The sequence below is a fragment of the Euprymna scolopes genome, chromosome 10 (assembly GCF_053919585.1).
Source record: "Euprymna scolopes isolate OS-2025 chromosome 10, ASM5391958v1, whole genome shotgun sequence".
Taxonomy (NCBI): Eukaryota; Metazoa; Mollusca; class Cephalopoda; order Sepiida; family Sepiolidae; genus Euprymna; species Euprymna scolopes.
Genome location: NC_136491.1, coordinates 31,998,662 through 32,013,661, shown reverse-complemented (window position 1 = coordinate 32,013,661; position 15,000 = coordinate 31,998,662). Strand labels below are relative to the sequence as shown.

At 33.5% G+C, this 15,000-nt stretch overlaps 1 protein-coding gene across 4 annotated transcripts in view; it reads left to right on the top strand.

Moving 5' to 3' along the window:
• Nucleotides 1-3,525: 3,525 nt before the first annotated feature.
• The window catches only part of LOC145285916 (chitinase-3-like protein 1), a 47,937-nt gene continuing 36,462 nt past the window's right edge, over nucleotides 3,526-15,000 (top strand). The window contains exons 1-3 of one of the 4 annotated variants that reach the window (XM_080134407.1): nucleotides 3,526-3,726; nucleotides 10,982-11,068; nucleotides 14,895-14,955. In XM_080134407.1, the coding sequence (XP_079990533.1) occupies nucleotides 3,592-3,726; nucleotides 10,982-11,068; nucleotides 14,895-14,955 (283 nt within the window). In that variant the 5' untranslated portion in view covers nucleotides 3,526-3,591. Of the gene's footprint in view, nucleotides 3,727-10,981; nucleotides 11,080-14,894; nucleotides 14,956-15,000 lie in introns of those variants that run through there. The other 3 variants (XM_080134409.1, XM_080134408.1, XM_080134410.1) reach the window with 3 other exon arrangements.

The following is a 15,000-nucleotide window of genomic DNA, read 5'->3' as shown; positions in this document are numbered from 1 at the left end:
TGGAATCGTCCCATCACTAATTCATAGTACTTATTTCTAGGCCTTTTCAAGGCGGAAACAACAGCAGCTCAACACAAACAAGTAAAACGAAGATAATGGCGATAAAAAAAAGTTCACAACTGTGATTAGCGATTGAAGAATTTCCGCAGAAAACAGATATCGGCAATAAACAGGTGCCCGTTGATATCAGATCAATGTAGTATGGTGGGGTGGGGGTGGGGGGCTAAGTGCATGTTTGTTTCTTGCTTTTTCGCTTTAATAAAACTTTCAATTTTACAAGCATAAAAGGTCAATCGGCTCTTCGTCATATAGGAATGTAAACAAATCCCTTAAATATTTGTTTCCTATTATTGGAATTATATATATATATATGGGAAAATTATTCCCAACAAGCATTTAGGTAAAAATGCACTTTCGTATAAATATTGAATTAATTCAAGAAAGTATCGCTAACAAAAACAAATAAAAACATCTACGTAAAAGTGATACATTTAGTAGTCCGGCGAGGTTAGCACCGTGGTAGAGGTTTAGGCTTCTTATCACGAGGTTCCGCTTTTGAATCTCGCTAGATTCAGCCACTCTGATGAGTCGTGGACGACGAAACGCGTGTCAGTGGATAATTATATATATATATATATATATATATATATATATATATATATATATATATATATATAGTGGGGGTCAAAAGAGTTTGTAGACCTATTTTTTCTCAATTTCTTTATTAATTTTGCTTTATTTTTCATTTTGGACTCTTCCATCATTTGCTGGTTGCCATTCTGGTTCGTTCCATTACTACATTTTACGATAAAAGCCAGAATTTAATAATAGTTCGACATTTTCCACTTTTCATGTGAGCCAAAAGTTTATGCAGATAATCTTAATTTATTGATAATGGCTAAAGGAAAGATGTTTACAGATAGGGAGAAGGGTGAAATTGTTATATTTCTTGCTGCAAAGAAGTCTACATTGGAAATTTCGAAAAATTTGAAACGAGATCATCGAACTGTGAAACGTTTCGTCATTGACGGCAAAGATGGAAGAAAAAAGCATAAAAGTGGCAGACCAAAGATGACTTCACCACGAGATATTAGAAAAATCAAGAGGAGTTTGCTAGCAAACCCACATAGTCATATATATATAGCATAAATGGTAATTAATAAAAACTGAAGAAAGTGCTCAATACTATTGTAGAGCAAATATGCGTTTTATTTTTTATTACCGTATCTTTCTGTTAAGTTACATTATTGTTTCAGCTACCCGGCCGTTTTTTTGGCCGTCTGTAGCTTCCTCAGACTTTTACAGAAATGTTCGTTATGATGGGATGAAAGAGTGAAAGAGTGAATGGGGTCAGGGGAGGGGTGCGAGAAGGGCGGAAAAAAGAGGAAGGGAACAAGGTGGAAAGGTGGGAGGGGGTGCTTGGTATGTCGGTAATTTTTTAGTTTTGGAGTTTAAGGAACTTGTCTGGGAAGTTCATTTCTGGTGTGTCTTAGGGCATAGGGATACATGGAGGGGGAAGGGGAATATGTGGGGGTAGGAGGAGGGGGTTACTTTAAAATTCGAGTCTTAATGTTAAAGTTTATATACAAGTTAAATCATAGATTAGATAATCAAATGAATTATTACACTGAAATGATATTTTCAATTGCCTAGGCAATATATGTGCTGATGAGCAAAATATATTTCTATTCATAATTAATAATGTTGCTAATTCCATTTCATTTCCTCTAATGACATGAACAATTATTAAAAATCCATGGATTAAGGAAATAAATATAATTATTATATATATGTGCTTTGTTTCAAACAATAAATTCGTAACTTGAATATATTTTTATGTATATTTAAATATATATATATATATATATATATATATATAGTAAGTTATAAAAATATATATGGCAATTAAGCTACGCAGAATATTCCGCATTTCATCCACGCTAAGATTCGTCAGGCTTATGCGAAGAGTTGTGGTTTTCTCCCGTTTTTATATACGCACATTCTATTGAGTTTTTATTTAGTCAATCAGCTTCCTAGTTTCTATCGCTCCCTTCCTAATCAGCCAATATATATATATATATATATATATATATATATATATATATATATATATATATATATATATATATAAGTAGGTTACATTCCAAAGCTCATGAAAAAATATATTCATATTTTTTGTTTCATAATATTTGATTTTGTCTTACACGTGTTCCGTTGTATTACGTACGAACACCAAACAACTTAGGAGTTATATGATTCATAAAATAGCTTATTCAAGATATAATTGGGATGTTACAGAAGAGAAGACTGAAGTATTATATACATAAATATATATATATATATATATATATATATATATATATATATCAGAACATCCCATAAGTTTTGGTTTGAACTCAGTTTTATTGCCAATTCCTCAACTGATAAAGCAGGATTTTCTTCAAGACCTGCTTCAAGAAACTTATCATCAAACTCAACTGGATGTCCGGTTTGATCTTCAAGAGTGAAATCTCCACTTCTGAATTCCGAAAACCATTTTCTGCGAGTTCTTTCATTCACACATTTGTTTCCATCAACTGCGTAAATATTTCTATCCGCTTCGGCATCTGAGTTTCCTTTCTTGAACTCAGGAAGCATTATATGCCTCAAATGATTCTTAGGCACTTCCATGTTAGTAGAGTTGTAATCAAGCACATTTTAATTTTATCATTTTGTAAAAAATTCTAATCATTTAAAATGCATTTAAACATTAAAATGTAAAAAATTACACAATATGCACAATATTTTTTTAATTTTCGTTCAATTTAAAAACAAAGGTAAAAAATGAGGACAGATATATATATATATATATATATATATATATATATATATATATATATATATATATATATATATGTATGTGTGTGTGTGTGTGTGTGTGTGTCAGGTCATCCCATAAGTTCTGTCCTAATTTTTACCTTTGTTTATGAATTGAACAAAATTTTACAAATATTGTGTATATTGTGTTATTATATTTTAAAAATTATATTATATATTAAATTATATTATATTTTAAATCAATGTACGCCGCTCTCCATGTGGGGGTACCAAGTTGCTTAAAGGGAAACTTATTCCCAACTCGCATTTAGGTAAAAATGCACTTTCGTAAATAATTGAATTCATTCAAAACGTATCGCAAAAAAACAAACACACACACACACACACACACACACACACACACACACACACACACACACACACACACACACACATATATGTATGTATGTATGTATGTATGTATGTATGCATAGCAAATGACAATAAAATGCTCTTAGTTTTATATATATGCATGGAAAGAAAGAGATAAATAACTAAGTGTTTTTTATTATGTTTGTGTGTGTGCGCTAGCGCGCGCGTGTGCTTAAATCAATTAAGGATAGGCAAATTGATAAAAGTAAGAAAAAATAAAAATCATGGCGGATAAAATATACCAAACGCTATAAAAAAAATATAAAAAGGAAAAAAAAAACTTCGCGCATAAAACATAAAGAGATAACAAACCAGTTAATCTCTTTTCGTATCCTTCTTTTATTTCTTCTTTGCTTTTATCTGATGCTTTTATATCTGAGCCTATTTAAAAGCCATAAGCATACCAGAAAAAAAAACATCTCGAAAATATTGATCACCTCGTTTTCGGGTGTCTTCAACACGAGTCGATTCTTTCGTGAAAACACGTCAGACAGCAAGGTAAGATTTTCATTTTTGTTCCTCTCATAAGTAAACGGATTAATAAGTCTGAGAGAATCCTACGGTTTAACTAATTATGTACGGCAAATTAAGTCACGACAAATGCACGACAAAGCATGAAAACTGCTCATACTGATTCTCTATTCATGCGATATTTTGGGACGACAAATTTAGGCACAACAAGTTAAGGCACGACAAATTGCTCGTACTGTTTTTTTTTTTTTTTTTTTTTTTTTTTTTCGCTACGAATCTTTGTAACAAATAAGCAAGTTTTTTTCTTAGACTTGGGGGGGGTATTTTTTTAAAATGTCAAATATTGAAAGAAAAAATGTTCCCTTAAATTAAAAGAAAGAAACTTCCGGCATTAGAACGTTTAATGTACCTTTATTGAGTTGACTTCTACTGGTATTTTGTTTTATTTTTTATTTTTGGACTGACTATTTGGACTCCAAAGATGTGACCCTCTCATGTCGGCCATACTTGCTTGTCGAACTGAATAAACGGTTGAAATACGTTAGAACAATAAAAACTTATCTAGCTTGAAAGAAGAGTAAATTATCTTGCCTTTGGTAACATTTAGTTGTCATATGTTTGTTTGACCGCTTTTTAGTTTTGTTGTTTTATAGTAAAAGGAAAAAAAAATGGCCAAAACTTATTACAGACAAAACAACCATTGAACAAACAGTTTGTCTATTATACTATCCGAAGTACATGTCTTCCACAGGGGTCCTTAAAATCTTTTTTCTTCTGCACATCAACGGCTTCACTAATTATGTACGACAAATAAGGGCACGACAAATGTACATCAGAGCATGACAGCTGTTCCTGCTGATTCTCAATTCGTGTGATATTTAGACACTGCAAATTTAGGCACGGCAAATTCAGACACGGCAAATTTAGGCACAATAATTGCTTCTGCTTTTTGTTTGTTTGTTTGTTGGTTGGTTTGTATGTTTTTGTTGTTGTTTTATTTTGCTAAACATCTTTGTAAAAAATAAACAAGTTTGTTTTCCATACTTAAGGGGGGAGTTTTTTTTTTTAAATATTATTCAAAGATAAAAATTAAAAAAATATGTACTTAAGTTAAAAAAAAAGATTTGTTTATTTTAATTTCAATCGTAAATGTTTTTATAGTGTTTTTTTAATAGTTAAATTGTTAACAAAAAGTAACAATTATTTAATTCCCCCCCAAATCTTGTGAAATGTCAGTTTGAAACGTGCATTCTTAAAGATTTTTAATGAAGAAAAAAACAGCATGACCGTGTTTTTAAATTAAAATCAGTTGTTTATTCTATAAAGAAGCACTAACAGCAGTTATCGTGCTTTGTAGTACATGTGTCGTGCCTTAATTTGTTGTACATTACTAGCAACATCTGAGAATTGTTCATTTTTCTTATAAAAAAAATATCACAGAAAAGCCAATTTTTAAATCTTTTTCTTATATAGAGAAAATCACTCATATTTTTCCAAAATAAATAGAATCTCTCAAAACATAGCCTTTATTCCTAAAATACAAAATATGTTTTAAAGATCGTGATTTTTCTTCTTCTTCTTTTTTTTTTGACAAATCTCTCACAAAATATGATTTTTTAAAAGCAAAACAATTTATCTACGAAAATCATAATCTCTCGGAAAAATTCATCGTTTGTAGGTACTTGTTCAGAGTCTCCCCCACATAAAAAGAAAGGAACATCAAGAAAAATCCCTATGATATATGTACCCGTGATGTAAAGCAAATATCGTACATACAAAAAAGTCACGGAAATATGTTGTTTTATTTTTTAATGAAAAATAAAATTTTATAGTTAAATTACGCGCGAAGACCTCTCGAAGCCATCTTGAAAAAGGCCGAAGAATCACAGAAGATAACGTCCATCAAATCAAAATTGCGATACACTTTTAACTTGCGAAGGAGTGGACATTAAAAAAAAACTCAAATTAGCCTTAAAATGATTTGCTTTGTAAAAATAAAACTACTTGATCAAATTACATGATTTTTGGTACATGATATTTTCTTTGATTCACGGGTACATACATCATAAAGATATTTATTTTTATTGTCAGGGTAGTGTTTTCCGTGTCAGAAGCGATTATTGAATTTAAATTTGAAATTGAAATACGTATAGAATACGTTTGAAAGCCGAACGTAATTGAAAGCATCGTAATTGGGCTTTCAAATGTTTTTAATACATATGTCCATCTAAAATTTTAATTTTAAAAATTTTAAATTTTTTTCATAGGGAAATTCTGGACACGCTCCTGTTACTGTATATATATATTTATGTATGGATTGTTAGCATTTACTTTACCAGTCCTCAATACGAAATTAGGTATGAAAATATATATGAAAATTCAGAAAAATACATAGAATCTGATTGGCTAACTAGCATAATAACATTGACACACCGGTTCTCGTTGGATCACCGAAGTTAAGCAACGATAGACCTGTTCAGTATTAAATGGGTGACCATTTGGGACATCCAGGTGCTGTATGTGCTCTCTGCTTATCTCGGCATTGTTTCCAGCCTTCCTGAACTCCTCCTTGCCACTGGACTCAAACAGTGCTGATTCAGGAGAGGTGTGGTTGGTGATTGCGCAGTCCTTGCCACACAATTACACACGCAGGGGTATCCTTTGTCTTTCGAGATCGAACGGAGGCATCGAACTAGCAAGCTAAACATCACGCAAGTATAAAAAAACATACAGTAATACCAATTTATGCAACAGCCTGACGAATCCTCAAGAAGGACGAAATGTAGAAAATTATATTTAACTTAAGAGCCATATATATTTTCATGATAATTATGATTTTAATACATTACTATATATATGTGTGTGTGTGTGTGTGTGTGTGTGTGCGCGTGCGCGCGCGCGCGTGTGTGTGCGCGCGCGCGCGTGTGTGTGTGCGTGTGTGTGCGTGCGCGCGCGTGTGTGTTAGAGAGAGTATAAGAAGGCTATGGCAATGCCGGAAATCGTGTTTTGAAGTGATGTAACGTATAAACAAAAATCGATAAACGAACGAAGGTCTTGCATCTTTTTTTTCTTCGTATATTCATTTATTTTCCAAAAACAATCACAAACTAATAAATATGGACTTACTGTTTGAGATAATCGGGATGGTAGAAGTCTATTAACATTTCGAGAATAAAATCTCTTTTTCGAAAGGATATCGTTAAAAATGGAAAATATCGAAAAACGGAACCGGAAGTGGGATTAGTTGAGCTGTCAAGCAGAATTAGAACTTGGTTCGGTATTCTAATCATTGTGTTACTTGATGCATAACGTTTCCTCGTCTATTATCATCACTGTTGTTATTGTTGTTTTTGGTGGTGGTGGTGGTGACGATGACGATGACGATGATGATGATGATGATGATGATGATGATGATGATGATGATGATGATGATGATGATTTATTACGTTTAATTTTAGCGAACGAGACATCAGTTATTATTAAAATTCGGACCGGAAGCAACAGCAGTAACATCGCTCGCTAAATCTAACATGTGTCGTCATGGAAACAGACTTTAATATAAAATTTATTTCGACGGTTGTATTAAGATTTTGCCTGTGTTTTGCTATTAACATACATTTATGTATGTATTAATGGATAACGTTTTCTTATTTAGTTAATTTTCTATTATTTATTTTTTACTTATTTTATTTTGTTTATCATTTTTTTTTTTTTACTAGCGGGGGTGGGGCCCCCGGATTTGCCTGGTCGTAAAATACCCTTAAATATGATATTTTAATTTGTCCAGATTTCATATATATTATTATAGAGTCGTGATTTCAAAAGTAAAAAAAAAAAGAAGTATTTAGATGCCATTAGCTAGAATCGAAACCGAAACTGTAGAATTCAAAGCTGGCGATGTTAACTTCATACCTGTCTGTCTCCATATTTTCAAACTCTATCTCTTCCGAAATTAAAAGTCGCAGAGCGGCGCTGGGGGCCTCAAATCATTGTTTTTTATGGGTCTTTAGTTTTTAAGGGGTCAGAAAGGGGTCAAAATTGAAAAAAAATCGTTAAATATTTTGTACATTCATCTTAGTTTATTTTTAATCAGTTCATATTGGTACAGTAGTAATTTATTTGAGTAAATTATATAAATTATATAGAACGTCTTCATGACAACGTCTATGCTGTGTAGACATCGCTTCGCATAGTTATCATAAGATAATAAAAAAAAATTAAAAAAAAAACAATGGTAATAACAAATAAAAAAGAAAGAAAGAAAGAATTAATAAAAGAAAATTAATTGAATAAAAAAAACATATATTAATGTACGTAAAAATATATAATGTAATGCTAACACACAGACAACATCTTAAGGTGCTTATGCATTTTTGGTACCGCGCTATTTTTAAATATTTTTTCGGGTTAAATTCAAGTTTCACGATATCTTTTTTTTATTATTAAATTGTTAAGTGGAAGCACAGAAATATTTACAAAAGACCCTCCCCTCCCCATGTTAAGAATGACTTTCGAAATAATGTTATTTTTTCAGCGCACAATCACGTTGACACAGCGGTTCTCGCTAGATCACCGAAGTTAAGCAACGTTCAGCCTGGCCAGTATCAAATGGGTGACCATTTGGGAAGGCGAGGCGCTGTATGTACCGCGAGGTAAAATACCAGGTTGAGAAACTGTCGCGGTCGATCCTTTTCTCGAGGGTAGGCAACCCATCTAGTGATGGCGTCATGATAACAAATAGTCCTGGCGAAGCATCAAGTATTCAGCTACCGACAAGATTTGACTTACACTACAAACTCGTATTCAATCTTTGCTATGGCCGCGCTGGAATGATGAATGGATTTCAGCGCGGTACCATACATAAGTACCAATTTTAATACAAGCACCGAAATAAATTTAATAGTAAACTGTTTCCATGACGATAATGGTAGATTTAACGAGCGGCATTATCACTGTTACTTCCGGTTCTAATTAAAATAATAACTTATGTCTCATTAGCTAAAATTAAACGAAATAATAAATTATTAATTTTAAAGGAGGGGTGTATCTACCAACACCTCTTAAAAGAGGTAATAAGAAATTGTACTAAGTACGCACACTTAGGTTTTGTGTGCCTTGTCTGTTCATGTTCTTTGCGTACGTGTGCCTCTCATCTACATGTGAGATAAAAAGACAGAAGCACAGGTAAAACTATTCTGCGTTTTGTGTTGCCGCAATGTCCTCAGTGAACAAAATAACACGTAACGTGGGACTCAGAAGACAGATCTGGGTGTCACGTGCTTCCTTGGTGATCAGCATTGGGGCTTCTAATTTAAGAAACAAGAATATCACAGACACAGTGCACGTAAGTATCTCGTCTTATTTTATGTACCAAAACAATACAGATAAAACACAGGAGAATCAAATTAACCAACACGGACCAAAAACCCGAAGGAAAAAATAGACAATAAAAGAGAATAGACTAGTAATGGAATACTATTACAGAAGTCAATCCAAAGACTGAGGATATCAGAAACGGATGAAAGAATTGTGGAGCATGTGTAGTGACTATAATACAACGGAACAAAGAATTGCAAACTTATTCTCAAGAGAGGTTGACTTCCAAATCTAAAACTAATGGAAATACAAGACAAATGATGGAACAGGCCATGAAACACCCCTCACTGGAAGTTCACACATAGAAACTAAGTATAAGGCCTGGAAAACTCTGACACGAGAAATATGGAGACCGAGATTAATGAAACACGAGAATGAAGCAGCTGAATTAGCAAATATCATGCAACTTATGAATGAAGAAAAAGCAAAGCTCCCATTCTTAAGAAAATAAGAATGGAAGAAATTAAAAGCAGAAACAGAGAAGCTAAACAAGCTTTTCCCATGCATGCCAACAGATAATATTATAGACTTAAACAGATTTTTAATTCACGCAAATGCCAAGACAGTAAGTATGAAGTTTAAGTAGAAAAAAAAAGACACTATTGATCAGTATCACTATTGATTTCACCCTGACAATACCATTGACAATACCATTGGTATTCACTAGAATTTTGCTAAATTACCAGCAATAATCTGGCGACTTCTCCATCTTGAAAGCAGTCTAAAAAAACAAGCGGGGTAATTTCAACTATTTTAAACTTATGAAACATTCTTAACGGTCAGAGAGGAGCATTGTACATGGTAAAAAGCAGCATGTTGAAGCTGGTAGTGAGATGCAGGGGGGGGGGTAATTTTTTTACTTTATCTTTTATTTGCTTTATTTTCTTTGTGTTATTTAAATGGAATGAAATGACCGTCTTTTCCGGTTTAAATACTGAAATTGCTCAGCTCTTTGGAGGGAAAATATTGCAAAAGCAAAGATTTTTCAAAGCGTTTATGCTGACGATCCTTGGTGTCATTTCCTCAAGTAAGATATCTAATTGTTGGCATTTATTATACAAATACACAATGGTGCCTTACCAAAGCAATATGTGTATTAAAAAAAAGGGGGGGTAATCGGCCCACCCTATTACATAATTCAAAATCGCTGAAAACTGATTTTCTTTGCGAAAATAAAACTACTGGATTTAATTTACGATGTTTTTTCTATCACGCACATTTTTGTTTTTTCGTTGGAGGAATTCTGGACAAGCGCCCATTTCTCATACGCAATATTGCCGAACTTTAGAGAGAATCACTAGTGAAGTGAGAATTTATTATTTATGTTGGATAGCAAAGTTGGGTTAGGGTTAGAGTTAGGGTTAGAGTTAGGGTTAAGGTTAGAATTATAGACTGGTGAAGTACGACAGAAATGGGAAGATTAATTTCTTATCTGGGAAATTCTAATATTTCTACATTGTCAACGAGTATGTTTTTAATGTAATGGAAACAGCAGGACTGTATAAAAGGCTGATTGAAAATGAAAATCTGTTTGTTTTTGAAAATCTTTATTCATAACAAATAACGACCTTTGATTCCTTCTATCAACGAGCTTATATAACGCATTTAGGTTTTGATGTAAAATACGAATCAAACTCCTCTTCAATCTACTTTCGTGGTGTTAACCTACGGTCATATAAATAGTTTTGCTATCCTCAAAATAAGTGATAATCCGAGGGAGTTAGGTCAAGAGAATATACAGGATGAGGCAAGTTTTCCTAACAACATTCTCCTAGTAAATCTTTGGTCAGTAGTGTTAGTGTTTCCCATGTGAACGTAAAACTACATGATTTTTGGTATACGATATTTTTCTGTCATGGGTATGTACACAAATACAATTTTCTTTTTCTTTTTGTTTTTTTTATAGGCGGAATTCTGGACAAGTGCCTGTTTCTCATACGCAAGAAATATAACGTCGCCGAACCTTAAAGAATCACCAGTGAAGCGAGAATTTGTCAGTAGTCGGTTAAAACCTCCTTTTCAAACTAAATCCATATTAAATTCACGTGTGTGCCGTTTGTTGGCCGGGCGAAAGTGTTATCATGAGACAAGCATTATTATGATGGAAAGTGGTGCCTTTTCTGTCGACTAAAGAAAGTTGTTTCCGAGTCAACATGCGTGAGAATGTTACAAAAAATATTAATTATGCTTTAATAATCTGAAAGAAAAATTATAAATATGAATATTGTTGATATCTTTATTTGATAGCATTATGCATAAAATAAATTATGAGGGTTTCTACAACCGGCAAAACTTTGCACTGACTTGATACGCAAATAATAAAAAGTTTTAGTGACATAGCGTGTCCGTTCATTCAGTTTTTTTTTTTGTGTTTCAGGTCGCCATGTTGAAATGAATTATTAACTAAAGCCTACATGTAAATCATTTACTCCATTGTAAAACTAATTTTCTGTAAAACATACTACAGCTGAAATATCTATGCGTTTAATTGATGTACTTAATCCAGTTTATATTAGATTATTATTTTTAATTTCAAATCTTTAATAGGAGATTTTATTTCTTAGAACTTTTAAAGCGTATAGTATAATAGATAAGAGTCGTAGTTTAAAATATAATTCAAGGTTATGGACACTAGGTGAATTGAAAGTATGTCTGGGTGAGAATCAAGATGACTGCAAATATTAAGAGACAAAATGTAATATGATTTTTATTTTATTTTCTATCAAGTGTTATTTTTCATCTTCAATCAATTCTGTGTTATATGGTGTTCAAACTTTTTTTGATGTTTCGAGGTTAAAACCTCCTTTTCAAAATAAGTCTATATTAAATTGACGTGTGTGCCGTTTGTTGGCCGTGTTAAATTATGGTGTCTCCCTTTTTGAATTATACTAAATTTTAGATATTCAGTAATTTGCGTTTTTCTTCGCAGTTTGACCAACTCTCGCCAATCATCATATTTAATAATCGGCAAAAAATTTGGTTGTAATTTTGCACTATGTTCATTTGAACCATGATTATAATAAATAGGAGTATTCTAGTTTACTTAGTACTGACTGTCTGAATGTTACGGGTTAATTTTTCTAGTATTAAAATTAAACATATTTGAGCTTTTTGTTATTCGTTATACCGTCGTTTAATTTCATACCACTCGATAAATCGATCCCTTACTCGCTTTGATTATATTTTAATCGATTATCTTTTATTAATGGCGATTTTGTATTTATCCGTCTGAAACCAAAACTATACTATTACTATTTTTAGTGCTTAATTAGAATATACTACTAGTGGGGGTACTTAGTTTTTCCTGTCATAAAATACGCTTAAATATTATAGTTTAATTTGTTCATATTTTATATATATTATTATAGAGTCGTGATTTCAAAAATAAAAAAGTATTTGGGTACCATCAGTTAGAATCGAAACCGAAAGCCAACCCGTACCATTCAAAGCTGGTGACGTTACCACTGTACCAATGTGACACGCATATGAACTGATTAAAAATAAACTAAGATGAATATACAAAATGTATAACGATTTTTGCAATTTTGACCCCTTTTGACCCCTTAAAAATATTTTAGCCGGCTAAAAGACCCGTAAAAGAATGACCCGTAAAAATCTAATCATTTAAGGTCCCTAGCCCGCTTTGTAATTTTTAGTTTCGGGAGAGATAAAGTTTGAAAATATGGAGGCAGGCAGACAGACAGAAAGACATAGTGCATTTTATATATTAGATTTCAGACTTATGTATCAGTTTTCAATGCTTAATTTAGGAGGGTGGCGTTTGATCAGTTCTGTTGTAATACTACCACCTTCCTAAGCATTATTTCCTCCTCTTATTTGAGGGAGTAGTAGTGTCATTCGATCATACGACCAGACATCACTACCTTTTTTTTTTTTCAGGTTAATGTAGTATGTGTAAAAAGACCGCGTATAGCTTCAAAGTAAACAAGCATTTATCAAACTTAACTCAGTATTATGCTCCAATACAAGCACACTCAAGACTAGACAACACATTCTTAAGGCATATGTTTGGTCTGTCTTGTTGTCTGGTTGCAAAAGCTATACTATATCTGCCCCAAAACGCAGAAACGCATTAATAGCACAGAAATTTTGTTTGTGATAAAAATATTAGGGGTCTAATAAATATGAACTAGAACTGGGTGCAATAAAGGAATTCTGATAGAAACTATGATGAAAAGATAAATGATGTTCTTAGGACATATTTACCGTCAAAGGGGCATAGAACATTTGGTAATGCCAGGATCGAAAAAGCAAGGTCGCACTTTGATGAACAACTTGATCGATTGAACAGGACATCGTCAAAAGTTGAGCTGTTTCGAGCTATGAATAGCCACTCATATTGTAAGATTCTTAAACTGCAGGGTTGCTGCTACTGCTGCTGCTGCTGCTGCTGATGATGATGATGATAGTATATATTCGTTCGTCATGATAACATCTTTACAATATTTCTTAAAAAATGTTTTAAAAATTGGGAGTTACTAGGACGTCCCCCAATATGAAAGGGTGAATGCGGTATTATGGTGAAAGAAGATACTAGCTGGGAGAAACTTTTGACTTTGTTTAGTTCTGGAGTGACAAGGATGACCAACGACCCCCAAAATCCTCCCTTTTGAGTTGGCCATGTGCCTAAGTTTTTTGTTCATCGTTGATTTTGACTGTATTTTTTTAACATGAATAAAAGATTTAATATCTCAAAGTGTAGTATCTGTTCCGGCAGATACTGCAAGCAAAGACCATATATGGGGGCGACCCCACATATAAGACCTTGGTCAATGTAGGGGGTCATAACCCTTCATACCAATTGTCACTATCCAGCTCCCATTTCCAGCCCATCGGGAGCTGGTCCCCTCCCCCCTCTCTCTCCACATTAAAAAACGGCCTTGTGCCTAATTTGCTCAGTGTGGAAGCAAATAAATACATACTGCAAGCAAAGACCCTATGTGGGGGCGATCCCACACATAAGACCTTGGTCAATGTAGGGGCAACCCTTCATACCAATTGTCACTAACCAGCTCCCCTACTCCCCGGGGAGTTGGTCCCCATTTCCCCTTCACTCCTCACTTTAAAAATCGGCCTTGTGCCTAATTTGCTCGGTGGGGGAGCAAATAAATACCGGGACAAGATCAAAGTGTAGTATCTATTCTTCAGATGCTGCACTTCAATTTCTTGTTCTCTGTCAGTGGAGGAAAAATCCTTCACGACTGAGACAATTTTAATTTTTGTTCCTTTTATCCACGTTAAAAAACGACCCTGTTATCTAACTCTGCCCCGTGGGGAGGCATTGTAAACAGGGACATCTTTACAATTATTATCTCCTCTTTTTGGTGCGTCCATGCTGTATCTGTTCTGTGATTATTAAAGTATACTACCAGGCATTACCTTCACCTTTTTGTGTACTGGAATGTAATATATGTTCTTGTGTGTCGTGAGACCACCATCTTAGGTATTACCTCTTACTTTAGAGATGGGTGGGTTATGTAGCGTATGTGTGATCGTCATGACAGTATTCGCCAAGGCATTACCTCCTACTGTGTGGAAGCAGTGTTATATTTGTTCTGTTGAAATAACATCATCCTACCAAACATTACCACCTCGTTTGGGGATAGTATAGCATCTATTCTATTATTATAAGATACCTCCCAAGCATTACCCCGTCATTTTGGGAGTGGTTAGTGTAGGATATTTTCATTCGTCAATACGCTAATCTGTTCATGCATTATCTCCTCCATGGTGATCGAGGGTGGGAGAGCGTACATTTGCCAATCTAATTAATATTTGTTATTTTGTTTCTTTAATAGGATATGGCTGTTAGAGGCGTTGCATTTCTTATTAGTGCATTTATTGCATTCATGGCGGCAGGTAAGAACATTTTAATTTTCTCCCGTTTCGCTTGTTGCTTGTTCC